The sequence below is a fragment of the Coenobita brevimanus genome, chromosome 23 (assembly GCF_032717465.1).
Source record: "Coenobita brevimanus isolate Jiangsu-jjx chromosome 23, ASM3271746v2, whole genome shotgun sequence".
NCBI lineage: Eukaryota > Metazoa > Arthropoda > Malacostraca > Decapoda > Coenobitidae > Coenobita > Coenobita brevimanus.
In genome coordinates, this window is record NC_136976.1 from 54,283,950 (window position 1) to 54,302,503 (window position 18,554).

The 18,554-nt window shown below is 42.9% G+C and overlaps 1 protein-coding gene across 1 annotated transcript in view; it reads right to left on the reverse strand.

Moving 5' to 3' along the window:
• Window positions 1-18,554, reverse strand: part of NAT1 (N-acetyltransferase 1) — a 221,574-nt gene that overhangs the window by 133,958 nt on the left and 69,062 nt on the right. The window contains exons 8-9 of the mRNA XM_080267270.1: window positions 9,496-9,615; window positions 4,631-4,798 (exon numbers count right to left, since the gene is read on the reverse strand). Of these exons, the coding sequence (XP_080123396.1) occupies window positions 4,631-4,798; window positions 9,496-9,615 (288 nt within the window). The remainder of the gene's footprint in view (window positions 1-4,630; window positions 4,799-9,495; window positions 9,616-18,554) is intronic.

Sequence of the window (18,554 nt, forward strand, 5' to 3'; positions counted from 1 at the left end):
CCCTGGCCGGACTGATGGTCGTCCCCAGGAGGTCCAAACTCGCAGTCTCACAACAAATTGTACAATACAGGGCTAGAGGAGGAGGCACGCCAACTCTGCGAAGTATGGCGCCCAAGGCAGAGTGGGATAGTGTATCGAATGCCTTGCGGACATTCAACAACGCCACATAAATATCATGCCACCTCCTATAACCCTGGTACAGGATTGCATTCGTCATGTTTCTGTTCTCGGCGCAGCCGTCGCTAGGTCGAAATGCGCGCTGCGTCCACGAGAACAAGTCTGCACCCTGGACTCTAGCAGCCAAGACCGAATGCATAATCCTGACCACATATTATGAGACCGCGATGGAATGGAACCCGGCCGGCCCATCGGGTCTCGCAGTCTTCGGTAACAGGGTGATCTTAGATCTTTTGAGTCTCTCAGGTAAGTGTCCGTAAGCCAGAATAGAATTAAAGAGGAGAGCCCCTTTCACCGGCCCTGGGTTCCTCAAGTCGGCCAGGGTTGTCCCGTCTGGGCCTGGGGTACTCACCCTCGCCTTCTTCAGAACCCCCTCCACTTCCTCAACTGAGATGGGAGCCAGTCAGTCCCATCTCGGAGGACGGACCGGTGTGGGCACTGGACCTTCCCATGGTTGGGATGGAGAGCAGTACAGATCGGTCCAGAAAGTGGTCTTCTCCTCTTCGGACACATTATCGTCAACTGTCAGCTTGCCATCGAGGATGTCCCGGGCGAGCCAGCCCGTCTTTCTTCCATATATACACATATGTATATATATATATATATATATATACAGTAATCACTCCAATATCCGACGTAAGAGAGCCATAGGCAGGTCCGGATAGTGGTCCTGTCTGGATATTGGGCCCCAGCTTATGGACTTGTACTTATGGACATTAACTCAGAGAAACACCTCTACAACTCCCTCTGGACATGCATAGCACCTATTTAAGACCCAAATCACACCAATAAGGCACATAAATGACTGAAATAAATGCAAAAGAAGCATAAAATGAGGGTTTAGAAGTAGGTTCATACAATATTAAACATTCTGGTGACTGGCTCCTGGACTGGTACTTATGGACCCTAACCTAGCCTAACTCTGAAAAACACCTTCCTACTGCACATGGATAGCTCCTAACACCCTATTCACACCAATAAAGGACATTAAAGAGTGAAATGAGGTAAGTATAGTATAGAAAAAAGTACAGTATGAAACATTCTGCCTACTTACAGCAAGTCCATGGCCACCTCGATGAATAACCGCCTCCTCTCGGACTCTGACAGTAAGAAGGATTTCCTGAAGCACTTCCAGTACACTGTTCCTGAAGTCTTGCACTGAACTTAGTCAATCGCACACAGAAGTCCGTTCTCTTCACAGTGCGCACTCTTGTCTAACTAATGCTCCATTGTAACTTACTAAGTGTTGCACTCTGCACTTTAACTTTTCCCATTCTTCTAATAATTTTCCAAAGCAAAAAAAACAAGTCTATTTACGTTAAACTTTGTTCCAAATGAGTCTTTTCTCTCACAACTGTAAATCCTTAACACAACACACTGTTTTTTTCACTGTATATATATATATATATCTATTGCCAGACACCACAGTCCCGCAAAGGGTGGCCATTTGACACTGAATTAGTTGTTTTACAGGGAGGGGCACCAACCCTCCACCAACCCACTTGTTGGGTACCGGTATATATATATATACCATATACAGTGCTCGTCAGAAGTATGGGGCGCCCTGCGTCCCTCCTGAGAAACAAACCTTTCAACATTGAAAAAACATATAAATAATGCATTTTATTTACCTTTAGTGCTTCGTAGGGTAGCCTTTACGTTTCTTCACGGACCTGAGACGTCTTGGAAGTGAAAGGGCGAGGCTCCTGAGGTGCTGGAGGGGTATTTTGTCCCAGGAGTCACGAATGGCGGCTTCCAGCTTAGGCAGAGAGCTCACGTCCTTCCCTTGGAGACTCTTCTTTACGAGGTACCAGAGGTTTTCAATCGGGTTGAGGTCTGGGCTATTTCCTGGCCAGTCTGTCATGAGTGATACCTCGCAGTCACGAAGCCAATTGGTGACCGATTTGGCCTTGTGAGCAGGTGCACCGTCCTGCTGAAACACTCGTGCACCTGTTAGCTCGAAGGAGTCTGGTAAATGATCACACAGAAGCTCCAGGTAAACATCCTGATTCACTCTGAGGTTCTTGGGAAGTACAACAAGCTTCCCCAAACCCTTCCCTGAAAAACAACCCCATACCATGAGTGAATCAGGATGTTTAACTGTGCTTTCTACATACCGTGGGTCAAGTGGGTCACTACCTTTGCATGCTCCTCTGTTACAGGTAACACTAAACGTTGCCTCATCAGACCACAACACTGACAACCATTGCTCCTCACCCCAATTTAGATATTTATTAGCAAAGGCAAGCCTACGAATTCTCTGGCTGCTAGAGAGAAGAGGCTTTTTCACAGGCCTGTGACTTGTGTAACCAAGCTCATGCACCCTACGAGACACTGTTCTCACTGACACCTCACCAAACACTTCTGGGTTGCTCTCCTTAATTTTCCTTGCACTCACACAAGGATTAAACTCCACTGCACGTTTTAAAACATTAACAGACCTTGGGGAAGTTTTCCTAGGCCTACCAGACCTCGGTTTCTTTGTGGGAACTTCACCACTGTTTTCCTCCCGAAACCGCGCACACCAACGACGCACTGTCGATCGTCCCACACCAACCAATTCACTAATTTCCTTTGTCTGGTGGCCTGCCTCCTTTAGAGCAATGATCTGGGATATGATTTCACTCGATAGTTCACGGATAGGTGCCATAACAAAGTTTTGAAGGCCAAAACACTGCGGGACACTCGGTAAAAAATGGCGCAATTTGAGAGGGACACTCGGCGGAGTTCCTCTCTCTCAGGCAGCCCGTGGGCAACTGAGGCGGGAACCAACCAGCGCGTCAGAAGGCCTCAGGCTACCATGACGTCATGCTCGGAGCTCAAACTTGTGGCTCAATTCTTACCCCCAAAAATGGGGTGATTCTTTTTGGGCCATAAGTATTGCGCGCCCGGCGGACATCGCTGAATACTTCTGACGAGCACTGTATATATATATATATATATATATATATATATATATATATATTATAAATATATACTGTATATATATATATACACACACACACACACACATAAAAACATTATATATGTTAACTAATGTTTAATAATATTCAGCTTAATCCTGCATCATCCTTGAACATGCTTGGGGTTTCATTTACTCGGGATTTATCTTGGAAAGATCATATTACATTTCTTGTAAAATCTGCTTCCAACAGATTAGGTGTGCTAGGCCGACTCCATTCCTTCTTTACCCCTGCACAATTGTTGACTCTATACAGGGGTTTTATCCGCCCGTGTGGAGTACAACTCTCACGTGTGGGGAAGCTCCCCGCATAAAGCTCTTCTCAACAGGGTGGAGTCAAAGGCTTTTTGTCTCATTAACTCTCCTCCTCTAACTGACTCCCTTCAACCTCTGTCTCTTCGCCACTCTGTTGCATCTTTATCTCTTTTCTATCGCTACTTCAATTGTCACTGCTCCTCTGAACTGTCTGCATGCATTCCTCCACCTCTACGATGGGCGCACAGCACCTGCCTAGCAGTAAACTCTCATCCTTTTTCTGTCCAACTCTCTAATGCAAGAGTTAACCGTTACTCGTAGTCCTTCATTTGTGGAACAGGTCAACGCTGGAACTGTCTCCCTCTGTCTGTATTTCCTGCTTCCTATGATCTCCAGTCTATCAAACGCAGTGTGGCCAGGCATCTCAAAATGATTGCAGCTTGAATTTGGCTCTCTCTTGTATTTTGTTTTTCTCTTGGAAGGAACAATAATTGCAGGCCCATGGCCTTTGGTTCCTTCTTCCTCACATTAAAAAAAAAAAAAAAAAAAAAAAAAAAAAAGTGTTGGCATTGATGGAGGTTAGATATACACAGATACGTCCTCACTATACAGTAATAACAGCACTAGGGCACAGAGCACTGAGAGGCTACAAGGGAAGTCACAGCACTAAAGCAATGAGTGTGGCACAGGGGGCTACTGCGTGTGTCACAAATGCATAACACACAGATACATCCTCATTATATGGCATCCATGGGAGAGAGGGAGAGCATGATGGTAGGCTTGGGACGTCGGATGGTCTGCTCCCGGAACACACTGTGATTGCCGGGTGTGTTGCGGGGTCTGTCCGCACACTGCTTGGGTCCCGTGCCTGAGTTGGATGATGCACGTCATCGCCAAAAAATGCGTAATACCACCAACTGCTTCCCATTTCTAAGCCGGATATTGCATTATTTTGCTGGATAGTGTGTTGGGTCAGATATTGTGAGGAAGGATAATTGAGAGATTACTGTATATAAACATATTAACAGGTAAGGGATTCCCAAATCTGAATAATATTGCCCAGTGGCAGCCACAGTAAAATCCATTAGTTGGTATTCATGTTCTAAATGGCCAGGCATAAAAGGATAATTTACAATCAATGAACAGTTGTACATAGTCATATTTAATTTTCTTTTGTAAAACAGCACCCTATGTTTTAAAACCCTACTGACATCAATGACAAGATATGTATCATACCCCTTGTTGTTGGCGTGGTCTGTAACTTCCTCCACCTCCAACACTTGCTCCATATCCATTGGCATCATATCCATACTTGTCTGGCTGGGAGGAAATTACTCCAGGTCCTGTTCCTAGTGTCACAGCACCCATGAACACATCCTCCATCCCAGTGCGGTTCCCTCCAGGCTAAATTACACACAAAAAAAATCTTGTTACATCATGTTCATTCTGACATTTCTTCCCCACCTATGGATAGGGTGAGGCAGAACTCAGAAAATAAGGAAAGAAATTATAAAAGTGGGAAAGCTATCAAAAGCATGCCCAGTGAAATGGCCTAAACACTACAGTGAAGTGAGCCAGACACACATTTATATATTTAAGTCCTTGGAATTCTGGCTGCACCTCAAAGGTCTACCATATCTACTGTACACTCGCACTAAAAACTATCAGTGCGCACTTGATGCAAAACAACTTGAGACACTGATGGCTACTGGGAACTGAACGATTTTTTCCTCATACTGTACTGATAAACTTGCTCTCTCAAAGATGCAATATATGGCTTGTTTATGACGTTTTACAGTCCGTATTGCTATTATATGTACAGCAAAATAATTACAAATAAATCTTACCAAGAATTCATGAGCTATAACTGCCATTTTGAATATCATTGTGCCTTATCTGCACGATACTTTCTGGTGTGACTGTACATACATAAAATATCATGCTTTCTCTTAAGGAATCCCCCAAATTGGGGCTGGCCAGGGTAATAATTTCTCCTGACTGGAAGGTAAACTATGAACTGAAACCTACTAATTACTTTACAATACCCAGTCCATTTTAACTGATTTTCCAGATATCAATGTTCCAGAGGAAGGGAAGCACAATACTGTACTAACCAGGCAACTGATCAGGTCTTGTAAACTGTCTTGGGTACAACACTGGACATTTTTTTTTTCCCCCTGTCTTAGGTTTTACTGTTATGCACAATAAACATCAAATGAGGTCTTACTTCTTACTCAATTTATAACAGTGAAAAAAATTATGAAAACAGCAATTCCATACAAAGGGTAAAATTGGATGGAGTTGAAAGTCACTTACAAGTATGTTTCATCTCAACATTTGTGGTGTGTACATACAGGGTACATTCTTAACTGTCTGTTTGTATATATCGGTAATAAGAATTAGGATAAACCAGTCTCCAGCTACACCCCCTAGATGTCACAAACCAACCCACCTATTTTCTGCGATGGAACTTTTCCCACATTGAAAAATTTTCCCCCACAGTGATGCATGAGTAACAACGAAGAAGAAAGGTAAGGCATCGTGGGATGAACAGGTTAAGAAGGCAGTGGAGGAAAAGAGGTAAAAGTGGCTAAATGGACACAGGCCAGGGGTTCAATTGAAATAACTGAATAGTGACACCAGTAAAGAGGCTAGAGAAGAGGAAAATGAAGGAGGTAAATGATGATCTAAGAATAAAAATAAATGCAAATCACCCTGAAAATAAGAAGTTATTCCGAAGAGAGGTGCAGAAATGTAGAAGTGACAGTGGAAAGAAATGTGAAAGTGTGAAGGATGTAAGTGGTAGATTATTAACCCAAGGGGATGAAGTAAGGACCAAATGGAAAAATATTCTGAGTCTGATGAATGACAATGGAGAGAACAGAGCAGCTGTAAACATGATTGGTTGTGGGACTGTGCAGAGAAGGAATGGAGTATCAGGAAGTATGACTTGCAGAAGTGAAGAATGCTGTGAAACAGCTGAAAAATGGGAAAGCAGCTTGTGCTGATGAAGTGTATGCAGAGAAGTGTAGTGGAGTGGGCAGAATGAAGTTCTTGTTCGAGATATGTAAGAAGACATAGACGAGTGAAACTGTTCCAGCAGAGTCGAAAAAGGTTGTGACTGTACCCCTGTACAAAAATAAAGGTGAGTGAAGTGAGTGCAAAAATTATCAAAGCATTAGTCTACTAAGTGTTGTAGGGAAGGTATTTGGAAGAATTTTTTAAAAGAAAGTAAGAGAGACAGCAGAAGGCCTAGTAAGTGATGAACAGGGTGGTTTTAGGAGAGGCAGAGGATGTGTGGATCAAATATGTGCAATGAGACAGACAGTGAAGAAGGCTTGTGAGAAGGACTACGAGGTAATTATGGTATTTAGGGATCTGGAAAAAGCATGCAACAAAGCAGACACAGAAGGATCGTGGAAGGGTTTGTGTATGTACAGTGTGGATGCTAAGCTGCTAGGTGCAGTTAAGAATTTTTATGACTGTAGTGAGGCATGTGTAAGGGTAAATGGGCATATAAGTGAATGGTTCACGATCAATGTAGGCATGCGACTAAGTTGTGTGATGTCCCCATGGTTGTTCAATATATACAAGGATGGGGTGATGAGAAGTAAAAATGTAAGTACAGTACAATCCCTGCTATCCGGTATCCAGACAAACGGAATACTCAGAAATGTCAGTAAGTTATAACTGTATGCCAATTTGAATGGACCGCCAAACCGCCGTTTTTTCGTGTCACGCGAGGCTGGGTGAAGTCGGACAAAGCGAGGTGAAGGCATTTCCGGCTAATGTAAATCCCTAGTAAATCCTTTTAACCACCCCTCCTCTCCCTCTGTTTCCCCTACTTGAATTCAGTTATCCTCCACACCCTCCATAAATCACCAGTCAGCTTTTTAACACCAGACAGTAAACAAGCTCTCTTGCTGTTGTGTTGCTCTAATAGACGGTATTTCTACACTCCAAAATGCCTAATGAGCAAACAAACGTAAGCATGTCGTGCTTAACTTGAAACAGAAGCTGGACATATGCAATAGACTTAAAAAAGGCGAACATTATAAAACTGACGACTGAATATAATGTAGGAATTCAATGATTTATGATATCAAGACCCAAGCATCCAAGCTCAATTAATTTTTCATGAAAAGCGAAAACAAGTAAGTCCATTGAAAAAAGGCATACTCTTCATCGTACGAGTGGTTTTGCTTAACAACTAAGGGAGCACATATTTCTGGTCCTCTTACACAAGAAAAACCAAGAGAGGTTCACAGTAAAATGAATACAGAAGTTGGGTGTGATTTCAGTATTGGATGGTTAAATCGTCTCAAAGACAGGCATGGAATTCGTAAACCAGACACCTCAGGAGAGCAAATCAGCAAACAGCAAATGCGGGTGCATTTTTCTTCTTAACCAACAAACTCCAACTTGCACCATATTAATTCATCTTAGAACGCATACACACTGGCAGAGTTGAAGAAAAAAAAAAATGTAAATAGGAATGAATGTTTACTTTGTTGGAAGAAAAAAAAAATATGCTTGCACTCTATACATCATTTATTTTATTTTGTGCAAAACAGCTGATTGGTGAGTGGGGGAAGAAATACAGTCGGGGCCGGGACCATAAACAATGCTCATGTGGGGGCACAGGTGTCGTGATAATTCTACAGTGCAGTCTTAACATCAGTTCACCAATTAATGTTCAAGATTTTATTTCCTTATTTTTCCATTCTTAGGAGTACAGTACATACAACGAATACTTCGGTAGGTAACAGAATGGTGCAAAACAGCTGATTGGTGAATGGGGGAAGAAATACAGTCGGGGCTGGGACCGTAAACAAAGCTCATGTGGGGGCACAGGTGTCGTGATAATTCTACAATGCAGTCTTAACATCAGTTCACCAATAAATGTTCAAGATTTTATTTATTTTTCCACTCCTATAAGTACAGTACATACACTGAATAATTCAGTAGTTAACAGAATTGAGTTGTGCATTTTGCAGTACTGCTAGGCATTGCATGTGCGTGCATTATGAACATGGTGTGTGTTTATGAGGCAATTTTTCAGGTGGAATCTCTTAGGGTGGCCCTCAATGTGTGTAGTGAGTACCTGAATTGTATTTACTGGAGTGAGCATTATTGCCTTTGTACAGACTTGATTTAAATATCAGAAATATGGGAAAAATCTGTAACCGGGAAGGTAAATTCCCCAAGCCACCCGGTTAACTGTAATGGTGGTGGATGGATTGTCTCAAATCTGACGTATGCTGATGTTGCAGTACTACTGTACTTGCAAATACCATACAAGAGCTTGGCAGACAAGCGCAGAGTTTTGCAGATGTCTGTGAGCACTGTGCCTTGAGAGTAAATGTAGGAAAGAGTAAAGTGATGGTTACTGAGAGAGGTGACTTCCAATGTGATGTTACAATGAATGGAGAGAGTGGAATTAGTGAAGGAGTTCAAATACCTGGGTACAGTGATACAAAAAGGGAAAAATGTTCAAAGGAAGTGGAAAGCAGAGTGACACAAGGAAGGTAAGTAGCTGGTGCTATAAAGGCCTTGCTCATATGATGTACATCGCAGTTAGACTACAAGTTTTCCATCATATGATGTACATCGTAGCTATCAAGTTAAAATTCCCACATCAATTCAAATCTCTCACTATTCACCATCAATTCACACTGGGTCTTCCACTCTGTCTACGACCATCACTTTACTCTTATCCACATTTACTCTCAAAGCCTGGTATTCAGGCATCCACAAAACTCCGCACCAATCTGCCAAGCCCTTACCCACTATTAGCGAGCATATAGTACCACATACATATATCAGACCCTAGATACTCCCCACTTTATCATTCACTGCTACCCTCATCCCTCTCCGTGACTTGAAGTTACCTCTCGCATACCTCCATCCATACAGAACAGTCATAGAGACATCACACATCCTTCTCCACTCCAACACTGACCTTAAAACACTCATTTATGTCCACCAATACCTCATCAACATTTAGCAGCTATGGTATCATGAAAAGATTAAATTAAAAGGTGCTTGGATGTGACAGTCACATATACCATGCTATATTGATTATTCAGTCAGTTACTGACCGGAGGGAAGAAGGATGAGACTCCTGCAAGAGGAGATATGGGTCCTGAGGAGCGTGGTGGTCCGTGCGCTGTAGGTGGTGGGATATAAACACCAAGGTCATGTGCAGCTTCCTCACGCACCTGTAACAACACAATACTTCCAATGAGGAATCTTAATGGGTAGGGCTTCTTAGGGCTTCGACATTATAAAATATACCAAATTATCCTGTTTGAACACATGTGATTCTTGTATTTACCTGATCCTTGTTATTTAGCTACCTTATCTGTTAAGAAACCTAAGCATACTAAGACTTTATATAGCTAGCAGATTATCAGACACCATTTGGTACTGTAAAAACCTAAGTGACAGAAATTTCACCCCTTATGAGTAGCATGAGGATTCCAGGGGATCTGTGTGTGGGGGGGGAGGGGGGATTTTGAACTTTCTAGTACAGTATTCATATTCTGTTCTTACAGACTGATAGCGAATGTAATGAAGTACATGTTCTTAAAAATTTTTTGCCATTATGTGCTACAGTTTAGGCACTATGAAGAAGCTGTGGTGCCATGACACCAACCATGGCACTAATTAAAAAAAAAAACTGACACTAATATTTGGATTACCATATGAGATGAAAGAATGTTACTGTATAATAAACTAGATGCCTCCACTTGACTTACAAATGAAAAACTGACCACAATTAATTCCAAAACAATGGTGGAGGATTAGTGCCCCTCCCTGTAAGACAATTAACTCTAAGCGCTTGACCACCCCTTTTGGGATACATGGCGTCTGGCAATGGATGGATGGGAATGTGCAGAAACTAGGACTTATGGCTCAACTCCTGTGATGTAAGCATAAGTCGAACACTGGGCATTCTGGAATGTACCTCACAGTTCTCGAGTTAAATGGACTTCTGGAGAAAAGTTGGTGCTAAGGGTGATCGGTCAAAACAAAGAAATAAAATAATGACTATTTTTTATTAATTTTCTCTTCTTGCTCCTTCCACTGAACATGAAAACAATCCAAACAAAATTACTGCTTACCATTTCCACTACTTCCCGTTCAATATACCAGTACTTTAATACCCCATTTGTCCGGACATCCATTACCAGGATGATTCATAACTAGGATACTGTGGTCTGGCTGTATTAAACCATTATACAGTAAAAGTCCTCCGATCCGACCACCAGTAACCTGAAAATCCCAATACTCTGAATTTGTCAAGGAGAAAATTTTCGTATTTTTCTGGGCTTTATCTAAGGATTTATCTCGCTTGGACTTGCCCTTGAACTTGAATGTACCTGCTTGCAACTATCCATCTACACTTTCATGCATTTCCAGCTAGTAAAACAATAACCTATATCACTAAGAGTTTATTTAATGATCATCTACATACTTCTAATGCTTTCAAAGAACACTCCCATTGGGTTAGGTAGTTCACCCAGTGTCCGTTAGAAACCCCCTTGGCTATTCCCTGTTCCCGCACGGCAACCATGTAGTGAGCAGCTCCTCTTGTACAGTTGTTAAGACAGTGCACATTGTGGCTTCTGAGGTTGTTCCCTCCCTGCTTCAGGCTTTGCTATTCCTTGCATGCCTCTTCGTAGTGTATGTGACAATGACCCCTCCACCAGGGAAAAGGAAGAGGGTAGTGCTGACTCAGGAGAAGAAGTGGGAGCTCCTGGGCTAGCTTGATGCGGAATGTTCACTTCCTGCATCTCGAAGGAGTATGACCTGGACTGATCAACTCTACAGGACATCAGGAAAGTATGACAAATTCATCCAGAACACGGCAGACTTAGGAGGGAAAAAGATGTAATACCAAACGGAAGGCTGTGAGTTTGCCCCAGCATGCCAATGTCGACCGTTTGACATTGATCTGGTACCGTCAGCATTGGGCTGCAGACCTGCTAGTGTGTGACACCAAGTTGAAAGCTACTGCTGAGAAGTCTGCCCTCCTTCACAGTGTCCCTAACTTCAGGGCATCCGATGGTTAGTTGTTCATGTTTAAGCTTTGACATGGACTTACAAATCATAAGACCCATGGCAAAGCTTTGGACACCAGTGAGGAGGGAGTGGAGAAATTACATCAGAAATTCTTTGGTCTGATCGAGAAGAAGGGCCTCATTCTCGGCTAAGTCTATAATGCTGACGAAACTAGCCTCTTCTGCCACTCAAGTGCCCACAAACAACTTGGCAGATGAGAAAGAGAAATGTGTGCCTGGCCATAAAGCAACAGGAACCTGCTTTGTGCTGTGCTAATGATAATGGGACGCACCGGCTGAAGCCAGTTATTGTTGGTCAGGCAGAGCAGCCCCGTTGTCTTTGTGGGATAATGGATGTCCTTCCTGTTGTGTCGTACCATTCTGTGATGGCTTGGTTTACCTCCAAGATCTTCACAGACTGGTTCCATAGGCATTTTGTCAAGCAGGTCACCCATTATCAAACAGAGGAACTTGGAATCCCTCATGACCAGGTAAGGGCTCTTCTCCTGGACAATGCCCCTGCAAATCCCTCCAAAATGGAATTGGCACCTGTTGTTGCCACCCAATACCGCTGCTCTGATTCAAACAAAGGACTCGGGTGTTATCGTGGCCATGAAGAGGCTATACCGATAAAGGTTCCTCGATAAGGTGATAGCTGTTCTCGAGGACATGGATGAGCAAAGTCAGGGGCTGGAAGGCAGAGGACACTGGAAAACCTGCAACGCTACAACCTCAAGTCTGCAGTCTACAACTGGATGAGTGCATGGGAGGAAGTCTCCATGAAAACCCTCGAATGTGGTTGGTCTCGTCTCCTTCAGGGACGTGAGAGCAGACACAACATTCTGGGCTTTGACATGGACGACTTCCACACTCGCCTTCGTAACGCACGTGAGGCTGTGGATGTTGATGTGCATGAGTGGTTAGATGACAATGGGGGTGATCCCTGCTATCAGGTTATGTCTGATGTTGATATCGCCACTTCTGTTCCTGCTACCCAGCCAGAAGAGAGCGACAAGGATGACGAGAATGACACGAAGAACTGCAGGACTCCAGCCATTCCCCTCCTGAGCACATTCTGGGCAAAACTCAAGCAGGTGCTTCAGTATGCCGAGCACTCAGACTGTGACAGAGATGGTGCTTCTTTGCCTTGTGGAGGATCTGTGTTCCGTGCGACCGAGTGTCATCCAATGCCTGAATTGTCGCTCCTATCCCCAGTCAAAGACTGCCTCCTTTTTCAGGCCTCTGCCTCCTGCCCAGTCCACCTCTTCTCTGCCACCATCACGTGAAACCACGCCTTCAACAACGGAACCCAAACCTAGCATGTCGTCAGCCACTATGTCTCCCCTGGATGTGAGTTTGCGGCTGTCTTCTGAGTCACCTAAAGTGGGCAGTCCATCACCACATCTCACACCCGTTCCCCTGCGCCGAATGCCAGAACTTCTCCTTGACTCTGACTGCAACTAAACTCATCAAGGTACACTGCTAGACCACACAGGATGTAATGTGCAGTGCAACAGATTCAAGGAGCTAGCAGGTAATTGAGCACAATGCCCTGCAAGGGATCATGGGTGTTCACCTTGGTATTATTCTAGTTTACTGTTCTGTTTCATTATTTTGTTAAATTTTTCTGTGATTTTATTCCATTTCACCATTGGTTTTGTGTGCCCACTCCATTTTTTTCATACCACTGTTGGGTATGGCCCTGCAGTGGTGATTGCTTGTCTGTGGTTGACGGGTCTGCTTGACCATGGTAATTGCCTGGCTGTGGTTTATAGGTCTGCTTGACCAGATGGAGTAGTGCAAACACAGGAACAAGTGTTGTATGATGTACTGTAGTGGCCTTTTACAATGGCTTTCAAAATTAGCTTATGTATGAAGGGGGGCCAGGGAAGAAGTCCATTATCTGGACGGATTCACTTTCCGGACATGCCTTTGGTTCTGTTAAGTTGAATAATCGAGTACTGTATTACCAAATCAATTACTATTTGCCACAGAATTCTCAGTAACAACATAATCAAGAAGTCGTGTTGTGGCAATGTAAAAAAAAAATATATATATATACTGTATATCTATATAACAAACACTAATGCTGAAATCAGTCCATCTGCTGAAGCATACAGGCACCTCCCAGCTGCTGCTTTCATTGTGTCTAATCACCAATTCATGTGGTCGTATCTTTGCCTCATGTAATTCTTGGTTATAATGTACTATCTTCTTTAATTTTCGTTCTTAACACAAAGCATAGATATTAAGGGAAATGAGGGCTACGTAATTTATTTATTTATTTTTTTTTCATGCATTCTCGAAAGAAGTCACTATTAACTAGGCTAGGACTGTTTGTCCTGGCTTGTGTCTGATGACACAAAATTCACTTTGTCGTAAATGGACAAATGCACAGAATGCACATAGCTGGAACCAGCACAACTGTTCACTAGATGTCATTATTACACTTATTTTCAATGTTATACTGCCCATAAATAATGCAATGTGCGATATATGACAATGCTATTCACGTTGTTTTGATGCGGGTTAGATCGGAACTATGGCATCTTAATTTCTAACTGAGAGGATACACAGAATGCACACAGCTGGACCCTGCACAACCATTCACTTGTGTCTTTATTTCACTCAGGATCTATATTTCACTCACTTTTAATGTTACTGTATCTAATGTGCAGTATACAACACTGTTATTCACATGTTTTGGCAAGGCTAGAGCATCACCACTTGCATCCTTGACCACTTTCTTGACCATGTGAACACCTGACACAATTCACACCATTAATGATCCAGCTGTTATATATCTAATTTTACCTAACGGATTTTCAATGGCGAAATTTTGACGCGAATATAAATACCACAAGAGAAATCTGAATTCACTCCAAACTTTTATGATGTAAAAAAAAAAAAAAAAAAAAAAAAAAAAAAAAAAAAAAAAAATCATAACTCAAGGGTGTACTGTATATGGCACAAATAATAGCCGTGATCTTTACACCAGATGATTTTACTATGACCCATGTCTATGTTTTGACTGGCAGCTGCAATTTTTTGTTTCTACATAGCCAGACCGTGTCTGCATACAGACACCATGTGGCCCTCAATGTGTATAACCTCTAGGCTTGACCTATCAAAAATTGTGACAGTGGATATTTAGTTTGCCATCGAAATTTAATTACGAGAAATCTGCTCTAAATAAAAATGGATTACAATGCAGAATCTGTAATTAACTCTGCAAAATCTTTCAATATACAGGTACATTTTATGAAAATGAATTACAGTAATCCCTGTACTATCCAGTCGTCCATTACCCAGACCATCCATTACCTGGACACTAACACCTGGTTGTTCAAAACCATTATTCATAAATTTTCCCATTTTATCTGGACAAAACCCATGCATCCGGGTGGAAAATATGACCGCATGAGCATTTTCACTTGACTGGGCAGGAACAGCCCGGTGGCACCCTGCTGTCTGGCTGGGTAGTACACCTAGCGTCTGCTAGAGACCCCCTCGGCCGTTCTCAGCTCCCACGTGGCGACAGTGCAGTGAACAGCTCCTCTTGGACAGTTGTTATGGCAGTAAACGTGGTGGCTCTTGTGGTTGTTCACTACCTGCTTCAGGCCTTCCTATTCCTTGCATGCCTCTTCCTAGCATGTGTGATGATGGCCCCTCCATCAGGGAAAAAGAACAGAGTAGTGCTGACTTTGAAGAAGCAGGAGATCCTGGATAAGATTGATGCAGAATGGTCGAATCATGTATTGACAATGATTCTGTTCTGGATTACTGTATTGTACTGTGATTTTACTCCATTTAACCATTATGTTTTAGTATGCCCACTGCATTTTTCATGTGTTGCCATTTTCTTCATGCTTTTTTTCCATGTCACTGCAGGAAATGGCCCGGCAGTGTGGCTGCTTGTCTGTGGGTGATTTGCCTGCATGACCATGGTAATTGCTTGGCTGTGGTTTATAGGTGTGCTTCACCAGACAGAGCGGTGTTAAACAACAGGCACAAGTTTTGTACAATGTACTGTAGTGGCCTTTTACAATGGCTTTCAAAGTAGCTTTATGAAAGAGGGGGAACCAAGGGAAATGTCCATTATTCGGACGAAGCCATTACCCAGACATGCCTTTGGCTCTATTACATTGGACAATCAAGGGATTACTGTATAATGCAAGACTTCAAATTAAATTTGTAATTAAATCACTTATCACAGACACACTTTTTCAACTTAAAAATGCAGCATAATTCTACAAGTTCAACAGCTATTAGGGACAAAAAATGATCATTCTAATCACACAACACATACCAACATTTCCTGGCATAAAATGCACCTGTGCATAATAAACACACACCCTATTTTTGAAGTGGTCAGTATAAGCCAGCTTTCTTAATATCTGAAATTATCATATTACACTTTGAAACCAAGTTCTTCTTCAGTATTTGCAAGTAGTACTGCATCATCTGCATACAAGAAATTTGAGATATTCCATCCATCACCATTCATTACCAACACTATCCCCCTCTCCATTACTTGCATTTTTACTTCTCTCATCACCCCATCCATATATATATTGAACAACCACAGGGACATCACACAACTTTATCGCATGCCCACACTGATCGTGAACCATTCACTTAGATGCCCATTAACCCTTATACATGCTTCACTACCATCATAAAAACTCTTCATGGCACCAAGCAGCTTCCCATCTACACCGTACATGCGCAAGCAGCTTCCCATCTACACCGTACATGCGCAAGCAGCTTCCCATCTACACCGAACATGCGCAAAACTTTCCACAATCCTTCTCTGTCCACTTTCTCGTATGCTTTCTCCAGATCCATGAATGCCATAAACCTAATGGTCCTTCTTACAAGCTTTCTCCACTATCTGTCTCTCAGCAAATATTTGATCCACACATCCCCTGCCACTCCTAAAGCCACCCTGTTCACCACTCACTAGAACATCTGATATCTCTCTTACTTTATAATAAATTCTTCCATATACCATCCCAACCACACTCAACATACTTATGCCACGATAATTTTCGCACTCACTTCGCTCACCTTTAGTTTTATACAGGGGTATAATCACAGCCCTTTTCCACTCTGCTGGCAAAGTTTCACTCATCCATGCCTTCTTACATATCTCCAAAAAACACTTCATTCCGTTCTCTCCATTACAAGTGATCATCTCTGCATACACCTCATCAACCTCAGCTGCTTTTCCATTTTTCAGTCACTTCACAGCACTCTTCACTTGCGCAAGTGTCATATCTTGTGGCACTGCATTCCTTCACTGCACATCCCCAGATCCAATCTTGCATATGGCCACTCTGCTTTCTCTATTCCCATTCATCAGGCTTTCACAATATTCTTTCCACCTGGTACTTACTTCATCCCCAAGGATTAAAAATCTTCCACCTACATCCTTCACACCATCACATTTCTTTCCACTTTCATTTCAACATTTCCTCACCTCTTTCCAGAATAACTTCCTATTTTCTTCCTAGATCATCATTTACCTCCTCCTTTTTCCTCTTCACTAGTCCCTTTATGTGCTTCTTCTATCTATCTATCTACAGCCCGACGCCCTAATCCTGCAAAGGGTGGCCGCAGACAAATGCCTCCAAGTCGCTCTGTCACCCACCATTTGACTACCCTCCCCCCAACTCAACCCCCCCTCCCTCATATACCTCTCAACTCCATCTCTCCACCTCATCCTCAGTCTACCCCTCCCTCTCCCTACCTCCACCTCACCTACATACACCCTCTTAGTCAGTCTTTCATTCTTCATTCTCTCCACATGTCCAAACCACCTCAGTGTATTTCTCCTAATCTTCTCAACCACATCCACATCCACCCCACAACGTTCCTTCACTTCTTCATTCGTCAACCTGTCCCTCCACATCACTCCACATGCTCCTCTCAAGTAACTCATTTCCACTGCTCTCACTCTTGACTTGTTGCCCTCTTGCAAGGTCCACGACTCGCTTCCATACGTCAGGGTAGGGATCACAATACTATCATGCAGTGACTTCTTAACTTCCATCCTCACCTCCCTATTTCTCATCACTGCTTTCAAAGAATCAACAACCTTCCTTCCCTGCTGTACCCTTTCAAGCACTTCATCCCCCAAAGTTCCATCCTTACTCATCACACTACCCAAGTACTCGAATGCACTCACACTCTCCATATCCTCACCATCCAACCTCACTGTACATTCTGTGACTTCTTTCCTCTCAAACACCATCACTTAATTTTGTTTACATTAACTTTCAGCTTCCTCCTCCTATATACTGTCCCAAATTTATTCACCAAACCTTGCAACTCCCATTCATCTTCACTCAACAGTACTGTATCATCAGCAAACAGCAACAACAGAATCTTCCAAATCTCACCCTCATTCATTAGAGCCACCCCCACATCCACTGTCCTACCCTGCACCTCCTTTACAACCCCATCCATGTATATATTAAACAGCCATGGAGACATCACACAACCCTGTTTCAGTCCCACACTGAGATCAAAGAACTCACTCGGCTCACCATCCACTCGCACCATAGCCCTAGCTCCTTCGTACATACTCTTAACAGCATTCAACAATTTCCCATACACTCCATATACTCTTAACACCTTCCACATACCTTGCCTATCTATTCTGCTTCTTGCTCTTCATATATTCAGTTCTTATTACAACTGAACCCCTGTCCTGTAACCACTCTAACCACTTCTTCCTCTTTTCCTCCACTGCTCTCTTAACTTCATCAACCCACCATGCCATACCTTTCTTCTCTATTGTTGCTCTTGCCTCACCACACACCACTTTAACATTTCTAACAAAGCAATCCCTATATGCATTCCACAGGCTGTCTAGATCCGTTTCATTCCAATTTACTGATTCTAACTACTCCCCAACCCCGGTCCTGTATTCATCTGCCATTTCTTTGATCCCCAGCTTCTCAACTTTCAGTCTTTCTCATTGACTGCTCTTCTCTCTCTGGGTCCACCTCATTCCTCTCAACTTCATCTTGCATAGCATAATCATATGATCTGACAGACCTCCACATTGTCCTCTCACAGTCCTCGTA